General features: G+C 37.1%; 1 protein-coding gene across 1 annotated transcript in view; it reads left to right on the top strand.

Moving 5' to 3' along the window:
- The window catches only part of LOC107553357 (AT-rich interactive domain-containing protein 3B-like), a 48,389-nt gene that overhangs the window by 23,519 nt on the left and 2,164 nt on the right, over positions 1-22,706 (top strand). Inside the window, exons 2-6 of the mRNA XM_016235561.1 lie at positions 3,384-3,458; positions 4,283-4,355; positions 18,155-18,338; positions 19,858-20,117; positions 22,178-22,435. Coding sequence (XP_016091047.1) covers positions 3,384-3,458; positions 4,283-4,355; positions 18,155-18,338; positions 19,858-20,117; positions 22,178-22,435 — 850 coding nt within the window. The remainder of the gene's footprint in view (positions 1-3,383; positions 3,459-4,282; positions 4,356-18,154; positions 18,339-19,857; positions 20,118-22,177; positions 22,436-22,706) is intronic.

The raw sequence follows: 22,706 nt of genomic DNA, 5'->3' as shown, positions 1-22,706 counted from the left end.
TGTTTGTTGAACTGGTTGAGTTGTGTTTGTTGGTCTGGTTGAGTGGTTTGTTGATCTGGTTGAGTTGTGTTTGTTGGTCTGGTTGAGTTGTGTTTGTTGAACTGGTCGAGTTGTGTTTGTTGAACTGGTCGAGTTTTGTTTGTTGAACTGGTTGAGTGGTTTGTTGATCTGGTTGAGTTGTGTTTGTTGATCTGGTTGACTAGTGTTTGTTGATCTGGTTGAGTTGTGTTTGTTGTTGATCTGGTTGACTAGTGTTTGTTGATCTGGTTGAGTTGTGTTTGTTGATCTGGTTGAGTTGTGTTTGTTGATCTGGTTGAGTGGTTTGTTGATCTGGGGGAGTGGTTTGTTGAACTGGTTGAGTTGTGTTTGTTGATCTGGTTGAGTTGTGTTTGTTGATCTGGTTGAGTAGTTTGTTGATCTGGTTGAGTTGTGTTTGTTGGGCTCGATCAGGGCTGTTTGTTTTGGCTCCTGGAGTCGTTCTGTTGATGCTCTCGTTTAAAACTTTCCTCAGGTTACACACTTTAATTGAGATTAGAGTGATTGAGTGATTTTCTGTGGCTCTGAGCTCTTGTACAGCCGTTATCGGATAAACCCGCCGTTCTCCTGCTCCCTGCGGATGATCTGTGTGGCTCCACGGGTGGAATGCATAGACCCAATTATTTGATGAGGATTAGAGATTGACGGCTCTAAAGAGTCGTGCTGAGAGAGCAGAACAGGACATTATCACCCGACACGGGGCTTTCCAGAGCCACACATGCTCAGATAAACTCCCATAACTGAGCATTTCTACTCTAAACCTGCATTCACTTTACGACTCAGAACCTCTACATTTATATTCACTTTAATGCATTTGGCAGGTGCTTTGATCCAAAGCAACTTGGATTGCATTCCAGGCATTTTTTAAATCAGTTCATGCATTTCCTGGGAATTGAACCCATGGCGATGGCGTTGCAAGCGCTGTACTCTACAGAACAGAAGTTGCTCTTGTGTCAGTTCCAATGTTTTTTTTTTATGTTCACTTGCAGTGAAATGTTTGAACGTGTTTCTGTTTTGTTTTGTAGACCAATTTAAATGGCTCCTTCTTGTAAAACTTATTATAAAATGAATATTTTAATTATTCTTCTAGACAAAGGAGCTCAACTATAACAGCGTTTTCATATTATTCGATCACTTCATCATTTCCAGACCTCCTTAAATGTTATTTCAGAGTTTATCACTTTAATACAGAAATAGTCCATGTGTCCCAAACTTCACCTGCTAGTGCAAATAAACTGTTTTCTGTGCTGTGAATGTAGCTTTTTTAACTTGCACATATGTGTACAAGTGTATAAGCATTATAAACTATTTTAACAATTTAAAATAATATTAAATATTTAACAAATAGAATTAAGTTAATAATTATTAAATGTATAAATTATGAATTCAATTGTAATTAAATATAATTATAAACATAAATATTATATTTAAAAAGATAATTATAAATATTACATACCAAATAATGCATTAATGCATTAAAGCATTAGCCTTCAATTATTTTTCAAATCTGTTAGTTTTCATTTATTTTTGATAATTCAGTCAGGTTATGTGTGTAAACATGAGAGCTCAGCACGTCACAGATGATGACGGTAACATACACAGAGGCTGTATTTATGTGTGCAGAGTGAGTTTGTCTGGATTTCAGAGATTCATCTGATATTTGAGACACTGACGCTCCCTCTGATTCTGAACCGGTCTGAAGTAGATGTGTGGTTTTCTTTTATTTCGTGGTCTGTGTCTGGTTTGTGATCTCAGAGAAGCCCGTCTCTCTGTGACCCAGTGAAGCGAGTCCGAGCATCAGAGATCAGAGTTATTTTTTGACTCTTAATTAGCTGCCAGAGATTCTCTCATGCCCCGCGGTAACGTGATTAACCCGCCACTTACTGTAAACCTGCTAACAGATTTAGACCGACACGAGAAACAATACAGCCGTCAGGGAGAAAACAAGGATCGGGTTGCATTCTTAAGAGACTGAAGAGAAAATACAAGCAGTACGAAAGCATGTGTTGTATAGGGTTGGGCCGTGAATCCCCCCCCCCCCCCCATATCCCCGCAATCCGCCGCATCCCAATACCGTGTTCGGAAAGAAAATCACGTGTATACGGAACCCCTAAAGGAAATAAACTGTACAGTGTCCCAACTTTTTTGGAATCGGGTTTGTATATATATTTGGGCTTCAGGGAGCCGCTATTATACCTGGCATTTGAATGCACGATGGCTTTTTAGTTTCACTTTCACTTTCGAGATTCGCGATCGCACGTACTCCGTTTATACTATGGAGAGGCAGTACTTTCCACAGATTTTACAAGATTAGATGTTTGTCAGTGGTGCTGAGGATCTGCAAATCATTCGCCATCGTCCTCAGTCATCTCTTCTTACTCTGTTTATGTGGTAAGTGAAATTATATTTACTGTAATGTAACCGGGAACCGTTACACCGTGTCTACACCGGACGCGACAGTTGTCGTGTCGCACCGTGTCGCATCAGCTAAAGTCTGTCTACACTGGACGCGACAAAGCGACTATTGAAAATCATTTGAAATTGGTGTCAGCACGTCATAAATAGAACGCGGCATCAGTTTACTGTCTGGGATTTTTTCATGTCGCGCCGCATCCAGTGTAGACAGCATCACTGATTATAATGAGTTCTATAGACTGATCTATATATAATGCATCTCTATTATAGATCAGTGGTTCTATAGTATTTTGCCGCGCCGCTCGTGTCCGGTGTAGACACGGTGTTAGGAATCGTTATTTGTTTTCCGTGCCTTATAAGGATTTACAATTAACGCCCAACCCCCCCCACCAAAAATAATTGTAGACAATTTTGTAGACATCTCCCAAGCCTAGTGTTGTACTGCTTTTAAGATTCAGAGCATATATTGGTTTGATTTATGAAATCATCATACTGTTTTTTTTTTAGTTTGATGCTTGATTATAGTGAAGAAGAGATCAAAACATCCAGTAACAGATTAAAATCGAAATGTCCTGCATCTGTCAGAACATCCATGAGCACCAGTCACTGTTATATTAGTTTTATATTGTTCATATACTCTTTTGAATTAGTTGTTTTTTTTATTATTTATTTTTATATTTTCCATTTTCATTTTAGTAAAATTTTTAGCCATTTTGTTGTGTTTTTGCCATTTTTTATTATTTTTTTAATGTCTATATAGTTTTGCATGAGTGTGTGTGTGTGTTGGAGGTCAGAGGACATGAGGGGAGGACGAGTGTTACAGGAGGAAGACACACAACCTTATTTACTGTTTCGTGTGTGTGTGTGTGTGTGTGTGTGTGTGTGCGTGTGTGTGCGTGTGCGTGTGTGTGTGTGTGTGTGTGTGTGTGTAGAACGGTGGTGTATCCTGGCCGGATGATGGGGATGTTGCTCGTGGAAGAGGGGAAGCGTCCAGAGATTTTGCCAAGGTGAGTTTATCCATGTTTAACATTATTTGTAATACTTTACTGCAATCTGTTTCTGTGCACTGTAAAAAAAAAAATTTCAATGTTGTAAATATAGCAAATTATTTTCGAGAAACTACTATTTTTCTACTCGCATTTAGTTCAGTGTTACTTAATTCATTAATTTAATTTAAAGGTACAATTTTAATTATATAATTTACTGCAATCTGTGTGTCTGCACTGCAAAAAAATAAAAAAATTTGAAGTTGCAAATAAAATAGTTTATTGGAGTACATTTTACAAAAAAATACTACTTCAGCTTTTCTATTTCAAAATTTCATGTTTATTTCAATAAGTTGCTTGCTGTTTTTTGTAATTATTTGCTAAATTTACAAACAATCTCTGCATAAAAGTTGTCTCAATGTAAATCCTAGACCAAATGTTTGTTTCATTGTGTATTAATGGACCAATTTAATTCATTAATTTCATTTAAAGGTGCAGTTTTATTATTGTATAATTTACTTCAATCTGTATGTCAACACTGTAAAAAAATATTTTTCATTTGTAAATAAAACAAAGGTTATTGGAGCGTGTTTTGCAAATATTATTTCATTCTTTCTATTTAAAATTTCATGTTTAATTAATGTGATACTTGTAATTTCTTTGTAATTATTTGTGAAATTTCCTAGAAATGTATTATTGAAATTTGTTTCAGAGTAAATCCTACGCCAGTGTGAATTAATTGACCTATTTAATTTGTTAGTTTAATTGAGTCTGGGATGATTATTTTCAGATGGGTGTGTATGAAGATGCTGAGTTTGTGTAATGAGTTGATTTGTGTCTGATAGTTATATGAGCTGGATAACGACCCGCACAGGAAGGAGTTCCTGGACCACCTTTTCACCTTCATGCAGAAACGAGGTGAGAGAGATTCATCTGAATTCACAGGATTTATAGTCTGATAGTGGAGCAAGTTCAGATTCAAAAATATTTCTCCAAAATTGGACAATATTCAGTATTTATCTCACCATTTTTCCTCATTTTGATGATATTTAGTATTTATCTCAGTACAGTATTTTCCTAATTTCGGATGATATTCAGTAAATATCTCAATCTTTTTTTTTTCTCATTTTGATTTTGATATTATCTCAATATATTTCCTAGTTTTGACAATATTCAGTACATATCTCAATATGTATCTTTGCATTCGCTTTTTTGCAGCATTCATTTGAAACACAAGACAAAATCATTTAACAAATGTCCAAGTGTTTTTTTGGACTCATTTCTTTTGGTGTTCTGCAGAAGAAAGAAAGTCAAACAGGTTTGATTGACATGAGGGCGATATATATATATATATATATTTTTTTTTAAGAATGGTTTTAGGCTGAACTGTTTCAGTGTCAGGTTTTGACAAGTATGAGGTTTGGACGCTGCGCTGAAATAAGATGTTGTTTTGATTTATCGGCTATAAAACTTTGTTTCAAGGTTATCATTATTGCGACAATTAAACACATTAAGCACAATAATTTAATTATCATTATTGTGTAAAGCCTTGAAATTAAGCTGATAAACAATAAAAACAATGAAAACTAAAAAAACGCCTGGATGCAGTGTGCTAATTTATCATTATATATATATATATATATATATATATATATATATATATTTTTAAGAATGGTTTTAGGCTGAACTGTTTCAGTGTCAGGTTTTGACAAGTGTGAGGTTTGGACGCTGCGCTGAAATAAGATGTTGTTTTGATTTATCGGCTGGTTCTTTCTGTGTTTGGAGCTGCATTCGGGGCCTCTGAAACTTGATAAAGTGGGTTTGCAGGCCTGGATTAGGGGCCCCGCGTCTCATAGCATGATTAATGAGCCTCTGAAACGCACAACTACACGTCTGATGGAGCCGAGGCAGAGTTGAACACCAGAAAGAAAAGGCTTTGGATGAGTGAAGGGAAATTTCCTTCATAGAAGAGCAGCAGTCGTGCTGAAACCAGTGATTAATCAGAGACAGAAGCAGGGCCGGGGCCCGGCATCACATCTGCTTCGTAATCCGTCTGTCCTGAATCAAAGGCGTTTTATTCTTAGTATCTATATATTTATCTTTGATTATAAGATGAGGTTTTGTGTGTAAATGTGTTTTTGCTCCAGAATAACATTGGGGATGTGTTTTAAATGATATGGTGAAGCTGAAAGGCATTTATCAGTTCTCTCCCGACGTTATAAATGCCCTCCTCCTGACGTTCTTCCGCACTTCCCGTGTAATCTCCCGCCACTCTTTCACGCTGACAGCGCCTCAAACATTTAATAGTGACTGATCTCTTTTTTTTATTTCAGTTGCTTTAGCTATATTTGATGTATTTTATTAATCTTATCCAGTTAGTTTTGACCGATCTAAATTCTAGAGGAAGTGAAACAATGTAACACTTTGTTCTTTGTTTTTGTCCAAATGTAGCGCACATAGAATCGTCTCATTCAAAAACGAACAGCCAGAATTTGGTAAGGCTTTATGTGTATAGTGCATTATAAAGGTATTCATAATGTAATGCTTCGTCTTTTAATAAAAAATTGTAACCAAAGTTAAAATGCATTATAAAATGTTTTAATGCATTGCACTTTCTAACGGTGTATTATAAAGTATATTAACTGTGGTTGCAATTATAAATGAGATCATACAATGCATTATAAGGCATAATTAATATATTGAAATTATTTTATTATGCATTATAGTGTTACTGCCACATTTTACACTACAGTATAATATGATTATATGATTATAAGTATGATATCCTTTACAAAACGCAATAGAAATTGAACGCCTTTAGTTTGGAAAACTTCCTTCACATAAGGTTCAAAGTTGAATACTTTTATTCATCAAGGCTGCATTAAATGAATCACCCTAAAGACTTTTATAATGTTAGTAGATTTCAAATAAATGCTGTTCTACTGAACTTTCTGTTCATCTGTGAATCCTGAAAAATAAAATGCATCACAGTTTACACACAAATATTAATGTTTTCAGCATTGATAATAATCAGAAATGTTTCTCGAGCAGAATATTATACTGATTTCTGAAGATCATGTGACACTGAAGACTGGAGGAATGATGCTGAAAATACAGCTGTGCATCACAGAAATACATTACAGTTTAACAGAGATTCACATAGAAAACTGCTGTTTTAAATCATAATAATATTTCACATTTTTACAGTATCTTTGCTCAAATAAATGAGCCTAAGCTTCTGAACTGTAGTGTGTGAAGGGAAGAGCAGCTGATGCTGATGGCTTCATCTGACTGATTGATTTCGATGGGGGTTGACCTTTATCTGACCTCTGACCGTGTGTGCGTGACCTCGTGACCCGAGAGCTTCTCCTCTCTTCATCAGGATGTGAAAGCATCAGTGTTTATGGTCCAGAATTAGCAGCATGTGACTCCGGCTCTGATCTGATCAGTATTTCTCCGTGACTGCAGCGTGTTCCTCTCGTGTTTCAGTGAGGTGTTGATCAGATCCCCAGAGGAACACACAGACTCTAGTTACACTTAAATTGGCGTCTCACTTTTCGCGCCGTCGAGTCTTTGGAGCGTCCTGCTCTGCTCTTGGTTCCCATCTTCAGGAGTCACGTTACAGCTTCATCTGCGCTGACTTGAGCTCAGTGTAGTGCGCTTTACTGCCGTATTCTTCTGTGGAACACAAGATATCAGGAAAGATGTCTCGTGTTTGTGGAAAGTGGCATCCGGTGTTGTTTAGACCCTGCTGGTTTTCAGAATGCCCACGGTGTTTTTAGTGTCACTGAGATATGATTATATTTTTTATTAATATTTTGTTTGAGTTTTCATATGTTATGTTTTTATTTAAAAAAAAATTTTGGTATGTATAAATCGTTTTTATTCTTTTTTTATTTCAGTATTAGTTTGAGTTATTTTAGCATATCAAGTTAATCTATATGAAAATGAGAAATGTGAAATAGCTGAAATAAAATAATAACAGATAAATGTGTTAATTAAATTGTATTTCATTTCAATTTCAATTAATAATTTATTTAAAGTATTTTTGTGGTTATAATTAACTAATAAACCTGGTTCAGTCTATAATTGGTTCAGTCTAAAAAAATCAATTTTATTTCATTTAAAGTGTATTTTATTTAAAGTAGCAATTTTGTTTGTGTGTGTGTGTGTGTGAGTGTGAGTGTGAGAGTGTGAGTGTGAGTGTGAGTGTGTGTGTGTGTGTGTGTGTGTGTGAGAGTGAGTGTGTGTGTGTGAGTGTGTGTGAGTGAGTGTGTGTGTGAGTGTGAGTGTGAGAGTGTGAGTGTGAGTGTGAGTGTGTGTGTGTGTGTGTGTGTGTGTGAGAGTGAGTGTGTGTGTGTGAGTGTGTGTGAGTGAGTGTGTGTGTGAGTGTGAGTGTGAGAGTGTGAGTGTGAGTGTGAGTGTGTGTGTGTGTGTGTGTGTGTGTGAGAGTGAGTGTGTGTGTGTGAGTGTGTGTGAGTGAGTGTGTGTGTGAGTGTGAGTGTGAGAGTGTGAGTGTGAGTGTGAGTGTGTGTGTGTGTGTGTGTGTGTGTGAGAGTGAGTGTGTGTGTGTGAGTGTGTGTGAGTGAGTGTGTGTGTGAGTGTGAGTGTGAGAGTGTGAGTGTGAGTGTGAGTGTGTGTGTGTGTGTGTGTGTGTGTGAGAGTGAGTGTGTGTGTGTGAGTGTGTGTGAGTGAGTGTGTGTGTGAGTGTGAGTGTGAGAGTGTGAGTGTGAGTGTGAGTGTGTGTGTGTGTGTGTGTGTGTGTGAGAGTGAGTGTGTGTGTGTGAGTGTGTGTGAGTGAGTGTGTGTGTGAGTGTGAGTGTGAGAGTGTGAGTGTGAGTGTGAGTGTGTGTGTGTGTGTGTGTGTGTGTGAGAGTGAGTGTGTGTGTGTGAGTGTGTGTGAGTGAGTGTGTGTGTGAGTGTGAGTGTGAGAGTGTGAGTGTGAGTGTGAGTGTGTGTGTGTGTGTGTGTGTGTGTGAGAGTGAGTGTGTGTGTGTGAGTGTGTGTGAGTGAGTGTGTGTGTGAGTGTGAGTGTGAGAGTGTGAGTGTGAGTGTGAGTGTGTGTGTGTGTGTGTGTGTGTGTGAGAGTGAGTGTGTGTGTGTGAGTGTGTGTGAGTGAGTGTGTGTGTGAGTGTGAGTGTGAGAGTGTGAGTGTGAGTGTGAGTGTGTGTGTGTGTGTGTGTGTGTGTGAGAGTGAGTGTGTGTGTGTGAGTGTGTGTGAGTGAGTGTGTGTGTGAGTGTGAGTGTGAGAGTGTGAGTGTGAGTGTGAGTGTGTGTGTGTGTGTGTGTGTGTGTGAGAGTGAGTGTGTGTGTGTGAGTGTGTGTGAGTGAGTGTGTGTGTGAGTGTGAGTGTGAGAGTGTGAGTGTGAGTGTGAGTGTGTGTGTGTGTGTGTGTGTGTGTGAGAGTGAGTGTGTGTGTGTGAGTGTGTGTGAGTGAGTGTGTGTGTGAGTGTGAGTGTGAGAGTGTGAGTGTGAGTGTGAGTGTGTGTGTGTGTGTGTGTGTGTGTGAGAGTGAGTGTGTGTGTGTGAGTGTGTGTGAGTGAGTGTGTGTGTGAGTGTGAGTGTGAGAGTGTGAGTGTGAGTGTGAGTGTGTGTGTGTGTGTGTGTGTGTGTGAGAGTGAGTGTGTGTGTGTGAGTGTGTGTGAGTGAGTGTGTGTGTGAGTGTGAGTGTGAGAGTGTGAGTGTGAGTGTGAGTGTGTGTGTGTGTGTGTGTGTGTGTGAGAGTGAGTGTGTGTGTGTGAGTGTGTGTGAGTGAGTGTGTGTGTGAGTGTGAGTGTGAGAGTGTGAGTGTGAGTGTGAGTGTGTGTGTGTGTGTGTGTGTGTGTGAGAGTGAGTGTGTGTGTGTGAGTGTGTGTGAGTGAGTGTGTGTGTGAGTGTGAGTGTGAGAGTGTGAGTGTGAGTGTGAGTGTGTGTGTGTGTGTGTGTGTGTGTGAGAGTGAGTGTGTGTGTGTGAGTGTGTGTGAGTGAGTGTGTGTGTGAGTGTGAGTGTGAGAGTGTGAGTGTGAGTGTGAGTGTGTGTGTGTGTGTGTGTGTGTGTGAGAGTGAGTGTGTGTGTGTGAGTGTGTGTGAGTGAGTGTGTGTGTGAGTGTGAGTGTGAGAGTGTGAGTGTGAGTGTGAGTGTGTGTGTGTGTGTGTGTGTGTGTGAGAGTGAGTGTGTGTGTGTGAGTGTGTGTGAGTGAGTGTGTGTGTGAGTGTGAGTGTGAGAGTGTGAGTGTGAGTGTGAGTGTGTGTGTGTGTGTGTGTGTGTGTGAGAGTGAGTGTGTGTGTGTGAGTGTGTGTGAGTGAGTGTGTGTGTGAGTGTGAGTGTGAGAGTGTGAGTGTGAGTGTGAGTGTGTGTGTGTGTGTGTGTGTGTGTGAGAGTGAGTGTGTGTGTGTGAGTGTGTGTGAGTGAGTGTGTGTGTGAGTGTGAGTGTGAGAGTGTGAGTGTGAGTGTGAGTGTGTGTGTGTGTGTGTGTGTGTGTGAGAGTGAGTGTGTGTGTGTGAGTGTGTGTGAGTGAGTGTGTGTGTGAGTGTGAGTGTGAGAGTGTGAGTGTGAGTGTGAGTGTGTGTGTGTGTGTGTGTGTGTGTGAGAGTGAGTGTGTGTGTGTGAGTGTGTGTGAGTGAGTGTGTGTGTGAGTGTGAGTGTGAGAGTGTGAGTGTGAGTGTGAGTGTGTGTGTGTGTGTGTGTGTGTGTGAGAGTGAGTGTGTGTGTGTGAGTGTGTGTGAGTGAGTGTGTGTGTGAGTGTGAGTGTGAGAGTGTGAGTGTGAGTGTGAGTGTGTGTGTGTGTGTGTGTGTGTGTGAGAGTGAGTGTGTGTGTGTGAGTGTGTGTGAGTGAGTGTGTGTGTGAGTGTGAGTGTGAGAGTGTGAGTGTGAGTGTGAGTGTGTGTGTGTGTGTGTGTGTGTGTGAGAGTGAGTGTGTGTGTGTGAGTGTGTGTGAGTGAGTGTGTGTGTGAGTGTGAGTGTGAGAGTGTGAGTGTGAGTGTGAGTGTGTGTGTGTGTGTGTGTGTGTGTGAGAGTGAGTGTGTGTGTGTGAGTGTGTGTGAGTGAGTGTGTGTGTGAGTGTGAGTGTGAGAGTGTGAGTGTGAGTGTGAGTGTGTGTGTGTGTGTGTGTGTGTGTGAGAGTGAGTGTGTGTGTGTGAGTGTGTGTGAGTGAGTGTGTGTGTGAGTGTGAGTGTGAGAGTGTGAGTGTGAGTGTGAGTGTGTGTGTGTGTGTGTGTGTGTGTGAGAGTGAGTGTGTGTGTGTGAGTGTGTGTGAGTGAGTGTGTGTGTGAGTGTGAGTGTGAGAGTGTGAGTGTGAGTGTGTGTGTGTGAGTGGTTTTAGTTAACTGATAACCCTGGTTCAGTCTATAATTGGTTCAGTTTCAAATATATCTTATTTCATTTAAAGTTTATTTTATTTAAAGTAACAATTTTTTTGTGTGTGTGTGGTTTTAATTAACTTTAATAATCTTGGTTCAGTCTATAATTAGTTCAGTCTAAAAATATTTATTTTATTTTATTTTTTTATTTTTTTGTGTGTTTTTAATTAACTAATAACCCTGGTTCAGTCTATAATTGGTTCAGTCTAAAAAAATATTTTTTATTTCATTTAAAGTTTATTTTATTTAAAGTAACAAAAAATTAATTTTTTGTGGTTTTAATTAACTGTAATAAACTTGGTTCAGTCTATAATTAGTTCAGTCTAAAAATATTTATTTTATTTTATTTCATTTAAAGTTTATTTTATTTAAAGTAACTGCTTTAATTGACTAATAACCCTGTCTATAATTGGTTCTGCACCATTTTTGCTGCAGACATGACGAATGATTGCTCAAATCATGCATCTGTCTGGTTAAATTATAGTAAATCTAGTTAACAAATCAAATGAACAGTATTAATCTGAATAATTCAACAGTCTCTCGTCTCTCATCTGGAGCGATTAGTTCAGATGTTTCATGCTCATTTTGATCCAGACGTTATTAACAGACAGTAAGATGCGAGGCTGATAATCAGACAAGTGATGGTTCCTTCACTTCTCCTAAACAAATGTGACTCGTTTGATGCAGAAAAGGGAATTTTTTTTCTTCTGGCAGGATTTGTTTGTGATTTTCGTTTTTCCTCCTGTCTTGTATGACATGTTTTTTTTGTGCGCATATGGAAATGTTTCAACGTAGTTTTCCATCGACTGTGTTATTTTATTGCACAGAGGAAGAGGCATGATCAGGTTTGTTTCTTTTTGAGGGTTTCAGGATATTCCTCCTCAGCACTGTCGACGTGAAACATGTTTGCAACTCGATTTGGATGGATCGAGTTAGTTTGCTGCACAAACACATTTGTGACCCTGGAGCACAAAACCATTCATAAGGGTCAATTTTCTGAAATTGAGATATATACATCATCTGAAAGATGAATAAATAATCTCTCCATTGATGTATGGTTTGTTAGGATCGGACAATATTTGAAAATCTGAGGGTGCAAAAAAATCTAAATATTGAGAAAATCATCTTAAAATTTGTTCAAATTAAGTTCTTAGCAATGCATATTACTAATCAAACATTAAGTTTTAATATATTTACACTAGGAAATTTACAAAATATCTCATGGAACATGATCTTTACTTAATATCCTAATGATTTTTAGCTTAAAAGAAAAATGTATAATTTTGACCCATACAATGTATTGTTGGCTATTGCTACAAATATCCCCCAGCGACTCAACACTGCTTTTGTGCTCCAGGGTCACATATTATAATATCCATGCATGCTCCTGCTGTATTCTTTGTGTTACACAGCTGTGGTGTGTGTTGCATGCTCTCTGTTCTCGTCGCATGTTAACATGCAGTAGGTATGTTCTGCTGTTGGATCGGACAGACTTGTGTATGAATCAGTCTGTCATGTGGCACGAGTCGGACTAAATATAGCAGATTCCCTGCAGTCATTGAGCGTTACCTTTTATGTCCCTGACCTGGCATTAAAAATAAAACAAAGCAGAATACTTCTCCTCGTCCGCCTCGACCTGTGCATTAAGAGCGGAGCGTCAGTGAAACCTCACACCGGCCGACGGAGAAGTGTGATCCTGTCACTCTCTGCCTCTGAATTATTCACACACATCCGTCATGTGAAATCAGCCATATTTAATGTGGATATCTGGCTGTCAGACTATTGATTGAGTTCAGGAGCCGTATGCAGAATGCTGTTCTCAGCTGAATTACAGCTCAAGTGCTCTTCACCTTTGAGTTTTTTATCTGGGTGAATGAATGAAGAATGAATTTTATGTTTAAAGAGTATTGTATATATTATATAATATTGTTTTATATAGTAAATATAGAATTTATTATAGTTTTGTATTTATAAAATATATTGTTTTCATATAAAAAAATAAGTGTATTGTTCCTCTTTTGTATGTTGCTTTGGATAAAACTTAAAGTATCTGCTAAATGCATAAGTGTGTGTGTGTGTGTGTGTGTGTGTGTATATATATATATATATATTGTATATATAAATACACACACATGCGTTTATAGATTTCAGAAAAATATGTTTATATATTAAATATATTTATTTATGATATAACATAACATGTATATGAATATAAATATTGTCATGTAAATATATTCAAAATATATACTGTATGTATGTATTTATATATACATAATAAATATACACAGAACGCGCACATATATTATGTAAACAAAAACTTTTATTTTGGATGCGATTAATCGCGATTAATCATTTGACAGCACTAAATATATATATATATATATATATATATATATATAAATGTTTAAAAATACAGTTTATATATTATATATGAAGGCTTTTTTGTATTTTGTTGCATTATAACATTATTTTCATGACGTTTACCTAAATTCTCTTTATTATACAAAATACAAAAATCTTTTTTTTTTAATTACTAATCTGAACAACAGTTATTTTTGTGTGTAGTTTCTATGTACTGAAGTACATTAAAAAAAAATATATATATATATATATATAGATATATATACACATACACAGTTTATTGTATTTTGTTAAAACTTAATGACTTTAATAGTGTGGGTCAGACCGCTACCCTTATTTATTTAAATAGGGTTAATTTAGGAGAATGGCAAAAAGTGGCCCAGTTTACCCTATTCACCCTAAGGTTGCTTTCTCGTGCATTTTCTGATAGGCTCAGACAGTCACATGTTCATCTCACCACTGATGATGCACTGTAAGTGGTTAGTGAAAAGCAGTAGACTGTCATATTCAGTTGTGTGTCATATACACAGTGATGTCCTTCAGTTGTGATCTCTTGTGTTTTCTCCTGGCGCTCTTCATGTGCAAACAGAAGTACGAGACGTGGGAGGGGCCTTCTGGGGCCTCAACCGCAGCACTTCCCACCAGCGTGACCTCTGACCCTGCCTGCCATTAATCACTCTGCTCCTGATGGAAAATCAACCCAGCAAGGCATGATGGGAGGGTCAGCCTGGGGCCAATCAGAACACGGCTCTCAGCCGACAGTGGCGCCACACTGAACTACAGGAACCTCAGCAACCGTGAATCTACCCAGTTTATTTAATTACTGTCAGAGAGGGTTAACTAACCAGCAACAGTAAGCTTCTGTTTAGTAGCAGACTTAATCTAATTCATGATTACATTTACATAGAGAAAGACAGTATATAAAATGTTTCTGAAAGAAGTCTCTTTTGCTCACCAAGGCTGCACTTATTTGTTAAAAAATATAATAAAAACAGTAATATTGTGAAATATTATTGCAATTTCATATACCTGTTTCACATGATCCTTCAGAAATCATTCCACCCTTCAAAATATCTTTTTGTAAAGAAATTAATAATTGTATTCATTAAAGATACATTAAATTGATCAAAAGTAAAAACATTTATAATGTTACAGTAGATTTCTATTTCAAATAAATGCTGTTCTTTTGAACTTTCTATTCATCTGTGAATCCTGAAAAATAAAATGTATCAGTTTCCACAAAAATGTTGTGCAGCACAACTGTTCTCAACATTGATAATAATCAGAAATCAGAATCAGTTTCTTGAGCAGTAAAGCAGCATATTATACTGATTTCTGAAGATCATGTGACACTGAAGACTGGAGGAATGATGCTGAAAATACAGCTGCGCATCACAGAAATAAATTACAGTTATACGTATATTCACATAGAAAACAGCTGTTTTAAATTGTAATAATATTTTACATTTTTACTGTGTTTTTGATTAAATAAATGCAGCTTTGCTGAGCAGAAAAGACTTCTTTTAAATAAAACATTTATAAATCTCTCAGACCCCAAACGAATGGCCGAATGTCCAAATGAGTGTTTATATTTTTACCGTACAGCAAAATCTCCTCAGTTGTGTTATAGTTCGTGTTAGTGTTGTAGCAGTCGGTATTAATCATTCAGTGTTGTTTCTGTTGTCTGTCGTATAGTCTCTGTGTGCGCGTGTTTCTATAAAAGCTTGGCTTCCTGCTGACTGGCATTTTAATTCAGCCATCAATAACCTCAGGCTGACCCTTGCGATTGTACTAATTGTTTGATGTTGGGTTGGTGGTCAGAGGCATCAGTGAACTGCAGAGATGTTTCTGGACCAGTTGATCAAACCGTGCTCTGAAATATACCGGCTGCTCTAATGACACGCGTGTTCTCCCAAGATGCTGAGTTTCACAGGCATCTGAAGCCATTTGTTGTCATGTGTGCATGTCGGGGCGCGTCACACGACCTTTAAACCTCGCCTGTTTTTCATTGCACATTCTTGCATTTCTGTTTTATGTTTTTCTTTGTAGAGCGAGATCGTAAAGCCGTCATTTGAGTTGTTTATCTAGGACGCCGTTGATAAGAATCTCACCAAAGTCTGTGTGTGTTACTCGTGTTTCTGTTCTTTTGATAATCATGCTCTTGTTAATTTTTTAATTTTGGTCTATTATGCTTCCGTAATGTATTTTTTCAGACTAGTGGGGAAAAAAGCATCCAAAAATACACTTGAAGTGTTTGTTTTATTGCATTTCATCTATTTACGTCTGTTGATTTTTAAAAGCAATTCACACCTTTAAAAGTTTTCTTACATACACCAAAAACAGTTTTATTCCTCTCTGTATTCTGAAGGTTTGCACTGGAAGGATTGTTCATATATCATTTGCCTGGTTTTATTATTGCACTTTTATCTGATTGCATCTTAATTTGCTATACATATTTTTAAAGCCTATTTTCTTAAAATTAGAGAAGAGAAGACACAGCTGAGCATCCCCAGAGAGGAAAGCACATTAGGTTTTCTTGATTGAATTGACTGGTGAAGCACTGACGTTTTTCAGCAAATATTTAGCAGACTTTGGGATTAAGTATAACACATATTTCAGAGCATTGAGAAACTGCATAAGGAGTCTGCCGGTCTGGTGATTTATGATGCTGTGTTGAGTAGCATCATTCATTTCAAGATCGTGACTAGTTTCAAACTAAAGAAGAAACCCAATATAAGTTACAGGTATTTAAATAGCCTACAGTTTTTATTACTATTGTTTTATTCAGTTGCCTTTGAAGAGAACTCACATACACCAAAACTTAGAGATTTATTCCTCTCTATATTCTGAAGGTTTTTACTGAAGGGTTTGTTCATAAAGCATTCACACTGATTTATACAACATTTTATTCCTAAAAACAAGGCGAAAATGCATATATTTAAAGGCTGTGAGTTTGTTTCTCCACTTCAGCAGCACTTACAAACACCAAAACTTAGAGATTTGTTCCTCTCTATATTCTGAAGGTTTTTACTGAGGGGTTTGTTCATAAAGCATTCACACTGATTTATACAACATTTTATTCCTAAAAACTTAGTGAAAATACGTTTATTTCTGTCTGTTGACAGTATTTTCTGATTTCTGGAGTGATAAGAGAAATCCCCTCTATAAAAACCTTTAAGTCTAATATGTCAACAAAATCAAAGAGTTTTGAACCTGGCTTTATACAATGTTCAGATGCAAATTAATGCACATTGGATAATGCATCATTTGCATATTTAAACAAAACGTTTCAGAAAACTTGTAATACAAAACAATTGTCCTAATTTCCTGTGATTAATCAACTGGGGAAAGTATTGTGATATGTGTTAGTTAACATTTAGACCCTGTTCAGCTGTGCTGTCGTGTCTGAAGGCATCACATCAGGCGGTTTTACTATAGATTCATAAATGGGTTTTATTCCAGAGCACAATCAGAGGGAGCCGCTGTGTGCTTTTCATATGAGCGTTTAACTCTACAGCAAACGTCTCCACCCACCCCTGACCTAAAGATAAGCTGTTGACAAGATTAATGCATGGCTATCATAAGTCTGGGGCGGGTTGGCTCTGTTATCCAGGTTAAGCTTGTTTGCGTAAAGCAGGCTAATATGTATTTTTCCGCCTGTAGCCCACCTGTGTCTTTTGAAGTGCTGCGGTGGGCGACTCGAACTCTCATCTCTATACAAACACAACATCTGCCACAAGCATTTCAATGCGTTTATGGTGTAAAAATGAAACATGGGTTTTTGATGTTTTTCAGTTTTTAGTTTTTTATTTGAAACATAAATTAAAAAAGCTCCAACTTAATATGTTGTACATTTTCTTTTATCTTTATCTTTTGCTGTTGTTTGTTTGTTTTTGTTTTAGAAAAAATCATGGGAAAATAATGTTTATTTAAGAGTAAATATTTAAGATTTTTTTTTACTGATGTATAATATGTACTGTATACTATATATATATATATATATATATATATTAGGCTTCTTATCATTAACTAAAACTTTATTTTTGTTAATTGAAATAACTGCTGAAATATAAATATTAGATGAAAAACTAAATAAAAATTAAAAATATTTTCTTGGCAACTAACTAAAATAACCTGAAGAAGTAATATTACTAACTGGAAATAAATAAAAACTAAAATTGAACTAAAACTGAAAGAATTAAAATGTATAAAAAAACACAACAAAATTAATCAAATTCAAATTGTAAATATAAAAATAAAAGCTAATTACAAAATAGTCATACAAACAGCATAATGAAAAAAAAACTAAAAGAAAACTAAAATAACACTGGTAAATATTAAAATAAAATGTATATAGAGCAAAAAAAGAAAAAAAACTTCACATGGAAATTGAGTGCATATTTTTGCAAAGTAAAATTTTACTTTTTGCCATAAATTTTTCATGTATAAAATTGTTAATATATCATTTATATTTAAATAAAAATGTGTTGTTATTATTAATATAATTTTAGAAGCAACATCAATGAACAACAGTGCATAGACTAAACAATAATGTCTATCAAAACTTATTTCAATGTCAATAAAAAAAGTAATATCTAATCTACTGTATACTCTATATAATACATAATTAAAATCAGATGTTTCAGATTCTGACATCTGATTGGATGAGCCTGTACACACACACACAGTCACACACACACATCAGTTGAGTTCTATATTAACATGCTGTTCATTGATCATTGATAGTTATGTTGCTAGGCAACCACACACATCCCACAGTGAACTGTGTGACCGTACAGAGGAGTGTTTATTAGGATTATTGTGATTTATTCTTCGTGTCGTGATTTATTGATCATGGGTTGGGTGTCTTTTGTTATGGTCCTCTTGACGTGAGTCATGCGTTACAGTGATTTTACCGCAGTTAAGGTTTGTTAGACGTGATATGAGGCAGTAAAATCACTGTACTGGCTTCTGATTAGTTTTGGTGTAAGCTGATGGTTGTGTTGGTGTTTGCGCAGGGACTCCGGTGAACAGGATCCCCATCATGGCGAAGCAGGTTCTGGATCTGTACATGCTGTATAAGCTGGTGACGGAGAAGGGTGGACTGGTGGAGGTCATCAACAAGAAGATCTGGAGAGAGATCACCAAGGGTCTCAACCTGCCCACGTCCATCACCAGCGCTGCATTCACGCTCCGCACGCAGTACGACACACACACACCAAATCAGAAAACACTATATTTAGATGGTTTAGATCTTTGAGACGCCCCTAGACGGAGGTTCTATCTCTCCTTGCTGTTTCTCGTCTCTTCACATCACATTCTGCCTCCCACTAATTAGCTTGAGGTGAAAGATTTATTGATTTATTGATCTGTTGATTTGATTTGGATGGCTTTAGTGTGGGGGTGGATGCAGGAACTCTCTCTGTAGTTCGATTGAGTAGCAACTAAATGTATGATGCTTTCAGCTGGTAATAAGTGTGCAGTACAACACATTCTACTATCAGTCCTACCAGGATTTTTTTTTTCAATAAAAATGGCTGAATTTGTGCCAGTAATTTCCAGAATTTTGCTGTTTTTTTTAATAGCTATGATTACTACATTTACAATATACTACATAGCACACGTTAGATGTACAGTGGTCATACATAACAGGAAAAAAATTCTGTCATTTTTGTATTTTACCAAATTCTGACACTTTATTTATTTTATTTTTTTTATTTTTTTTTTTGTGCAAAATGTCTGATTTGGTGGCAGTGATTAACAGAATTTTGCTGTTTATATATGTGTATATATATATATATATATATAATTAGGATTTCTCCATTTACCTTATCATACCACATTAGATGTACAGTGGCCATACATAACGGGAAAAAAACACTCAAAAAATTATTTTTGTATCTTACCAAATTCTGACACATTATTTATTTATTTACCTGTCTGTTTGTTTGTTCGTTTGTTTATTTTTGCTATCAAAATGGCTGATTTGGTGGCAGTAATTAACAGAATTTTGGTGATTTTTATTATTATTATTTTTTATAATTAGGATACTACATTATTAGCTTGAATTCACATTTAATGAAACTACATTTATGTGTATTTATTTATAAAACGCTTTCATGCAAAGCAGCTCACAAATGTTCAATTACATCAAAAAAGGAAAAACAGAACAATACATTACTATGCATACATTACCCATTAGTATGGTACTATTGTTAGATGTACAATAGTCATACATGAAAAATAAATTGTGGCGGTAATTTCCAGAATTTTGCTGATTTATTTATTTTAAATTAGGATATCACATTTACCATATTATACCACTTTAGATGTGCATAGTCATACATGACAGAAATAAAAATGCAGTTTATTTTTGTGTCAGACAGACAGCAGCAGGTTTATTAGGCTGCTGTCACTTTAAGACTGAAGTCATGTATCCAATATACTGATGCACATCCCATTTTATCCCAGCTGTTTACATTAATTTAATACATAAACAACTGTTTATGTGAATCACACGTATCATGTCAATAGCCACTGCACTTTGTTGTGATTAATTTGTGGTGAAATGACGAATTATCCAAGATTGACTGGAGCGACCGAACTAAATTTAAATGCATTTTGCCGATTATCCTCCAGAATTGGTTCACAAAATGTGAATAAAATCCATCCACATACCACAGGTTCTGCTCATGTGTTTGGTGTTGTTTCTCTGTCTCAGGTATATGAAGTATCTGTATCCGTACGAGTGCGAGCGGAAAGCGTTGAGTTCTCCCAGCGAGCTGCAGGCCGCTATCGACAGCAACCGGCGTGAAGGCCGTCGACCCAGTTACAGCAACAGCCTGTTCCACTTTAGCCCCTCCCCCGGCTCCGCCCCTCACCTCCTGACCCCGCCCAAGATGCACCTGTCAGCGCTGGGGGCCATGGGGGCCCTGAACGGACTGCAGGCATCCCCGGGGCCATCTCTGAAGAAGGGACTGGGTGAGTGACGCAAAAATTAGTTATCGTCACAACCTGGCAGAACCATGAGCAAAACGTGATTGAAATTTAAACTGCACATTTATCTTAAATAATTGCAATGAGATCAAGTAACCACAATCAGACAATTATTAAACCATAATCATGACAGGCCTGCTTAAAGCTACAGGACTTATATTTATTGTTTTTAAAGAGTCTGTAGGTCCATGCAGTGATTCTGGTGTTCATGCTGTTTTAGTGCTTGAAAAAAGAAACAGTGTTAAACAGAATCGGAATTGTTCAGTCTGGTGTGTTTGTGGTGTTACAGCGCCTCTTGTTGACACTGATATGAACTGCATCTTCAGACATTTACACTAGTTCTCTTTTTTATATTTTTTACACACAGACACACACACACACACACACACACACACACACTCACACACACACAAACAGACACACACACACACACACTCACACAGACACACACTCTCACACACACACAAACAGACACACACACACACACACTCACACAGACACACACTCTCTCACACACACGCACACTCACACACACACACACACATACACTCACACATGCACATACACGCATACACACACACACACATACACACACACTCACTCACACAGACACACACGCTCTCACACACACACACACACACACTCTCTCTCTCTCTCTCTCTCTCTCACACACACTCTCACACACACACACCCACTCACACACCCCCTCACACACACACACACCACACACACACACACACACTCTCACACACACACACACACACACCACACACACACATATACACCCACACACTCACATACACACACACACTCACACACACACACATACACTCACACACACATACACTCACACACACACACACACACACACACACACACATATACACATATATTAACCAGAAGTTTCATGTGGTAATTAGTGTGTTTGTCCACTTGCTGATTATGGCAGAGTTTCATCCAAATGAGCCACATCATGTGCAAAGGGCTGTTTTGAAAGAATAACTTATGTTTTTTTCTGTTCTCATTATTAATTTATCTCGCAGACAGTAATTTTCTGCCCTGTATTTTGGTTTTTAAAGTGGATAGTTTTTAGATTGTTAACTGACAGATATTGTGCAGAAAATCCCAACCTTGAGTGGTTTATTGCAATGTTTAAAGAACAGCACTATGATAAAAAACAGGGTTATTATTGTTAATTACAACTAAAACTAAAAGCACATAAAAACAACAACAACAAAAAAAATATTTTTGTTACTTGAAGTAAAATAAACGGTAACTGAAATAAATTTTAAAAACATATTTTATTCCAGCTAATTGCCATGGCAACACTTTTAATTTTCGTTTATTTTCACTTGAAGCATTAAATAAACTAAAACTAATAAATAAAAATTAATACACATTTTAAAAAATTTATAAAGTTAAAACTATAGACATTTTTAAAAATGTAATAAAAATTATTACAAAAAGGCACAACAAATTACTAAAACTTAAAAATTTTAAAAACAGAAAATAATAATAATAATTATATTATTATTAATTTTTATAAATTTAGTTTGGTTCTAAAAAAACAGGTTTATTAGTATCATTGAGATACTATTTGAGTTTCTATTAATATTTTGAATTCGATTTTATTTTTATATTTTCCATTTTAATTTTAGTTCATGTTTTAGTTTTTTTTGTATGTCTATATTGTATTTATGAAACTTAATTCCAGTTTTAGTTGCTTTAGTACATCAAGTGAAACTAAATGAATGAAAATAAAAAATGTTGCTTTGGCAACTAGCTGAAATAAATATAGACCAAAAAAGTAATAAAAATGCTAAAAACAAAATGGCTAAAACTTAAACTAAAATTCAAGTGAAAGCAGAAAATAAAAGTATGTCAATGATACTAAGATAACACTGCAAGGAACATTTTGTGTTTTAAAAATCCATGTTTATTGCATTGATACCCATTTATACCAAGTTGCACTGATGCAGAATCTAACTGTGCACGTGCACAGGTGTGTGTTTCTGATCAGATGCGTTCTCCTCTCTCTCCTCCAGACGATGCCGTCTCGTCTCTGCTGGCGGGCCGCTCGTCCTCCGTGGCGCTGGTGTTTGGGCAGCAGCAGGCGGCGGGTCTGGCGCGGGCCGCGACACTGGAGCAGCTCCGAGAGAAGCTGGAGACGGAGGCGCCGGAGAGGAAGATGGTGCGTCTGGCCGAGGAGCAGCAGAGACTCATGCAGCAGGCCTTCCAGCAAAACCTGCTCGCCATGGCCTCGCAGATCCCTGTCAACCTGCAGCTCGGAGCTCCAGCCCGGGGTCAGTGCGCCGGACGCACATACAGATGTTTGAGATGCACTGATGTGTGAGTGTGTGTGAGTGAGTGAGTGAGTGAGTGAGTGAGTGAGTGAGTGAGTGAGTGAGTGAGTGTGTGTGTGTGTGAGTGAGTGAGTGAGTGAGTGAGTGAGTGAGTGAGTGAGTGAGTGAGTGAGTGAGTGAGTGAGTGAGTGAGTGAGTGAGTGAGTGAGTGAGTGAGTGAGTGAGTGAGTGAGTGAGTGAGTGAGTGAGTGAGTGAGTGAGTGAGTGAGTG

This window comes from Sinocyclocheilus grahami, unplaced genomic scaffold (genome assembly GCF_001515645.1).
Source record: "Sinocyclocheilus grahami isolate Dianchi unplaced genomic scaffold, SAMN03320097.WGS_v1.1 scaffold471.1, whole genome shotgun sequence".
Taxonomy (NCBI): domain Eukaryota; kingdom Metazoa; phylum Chordata; class Actinopteri; order Cypriniformes; family Cyprinidae; genus Sinocyclocheilus; species Sinocyclocheilus grahami.
Note: the sequence above shows the minus strand (reverse complement) of the source record. Positions and strands in the feature narration are given on the sequence as shown.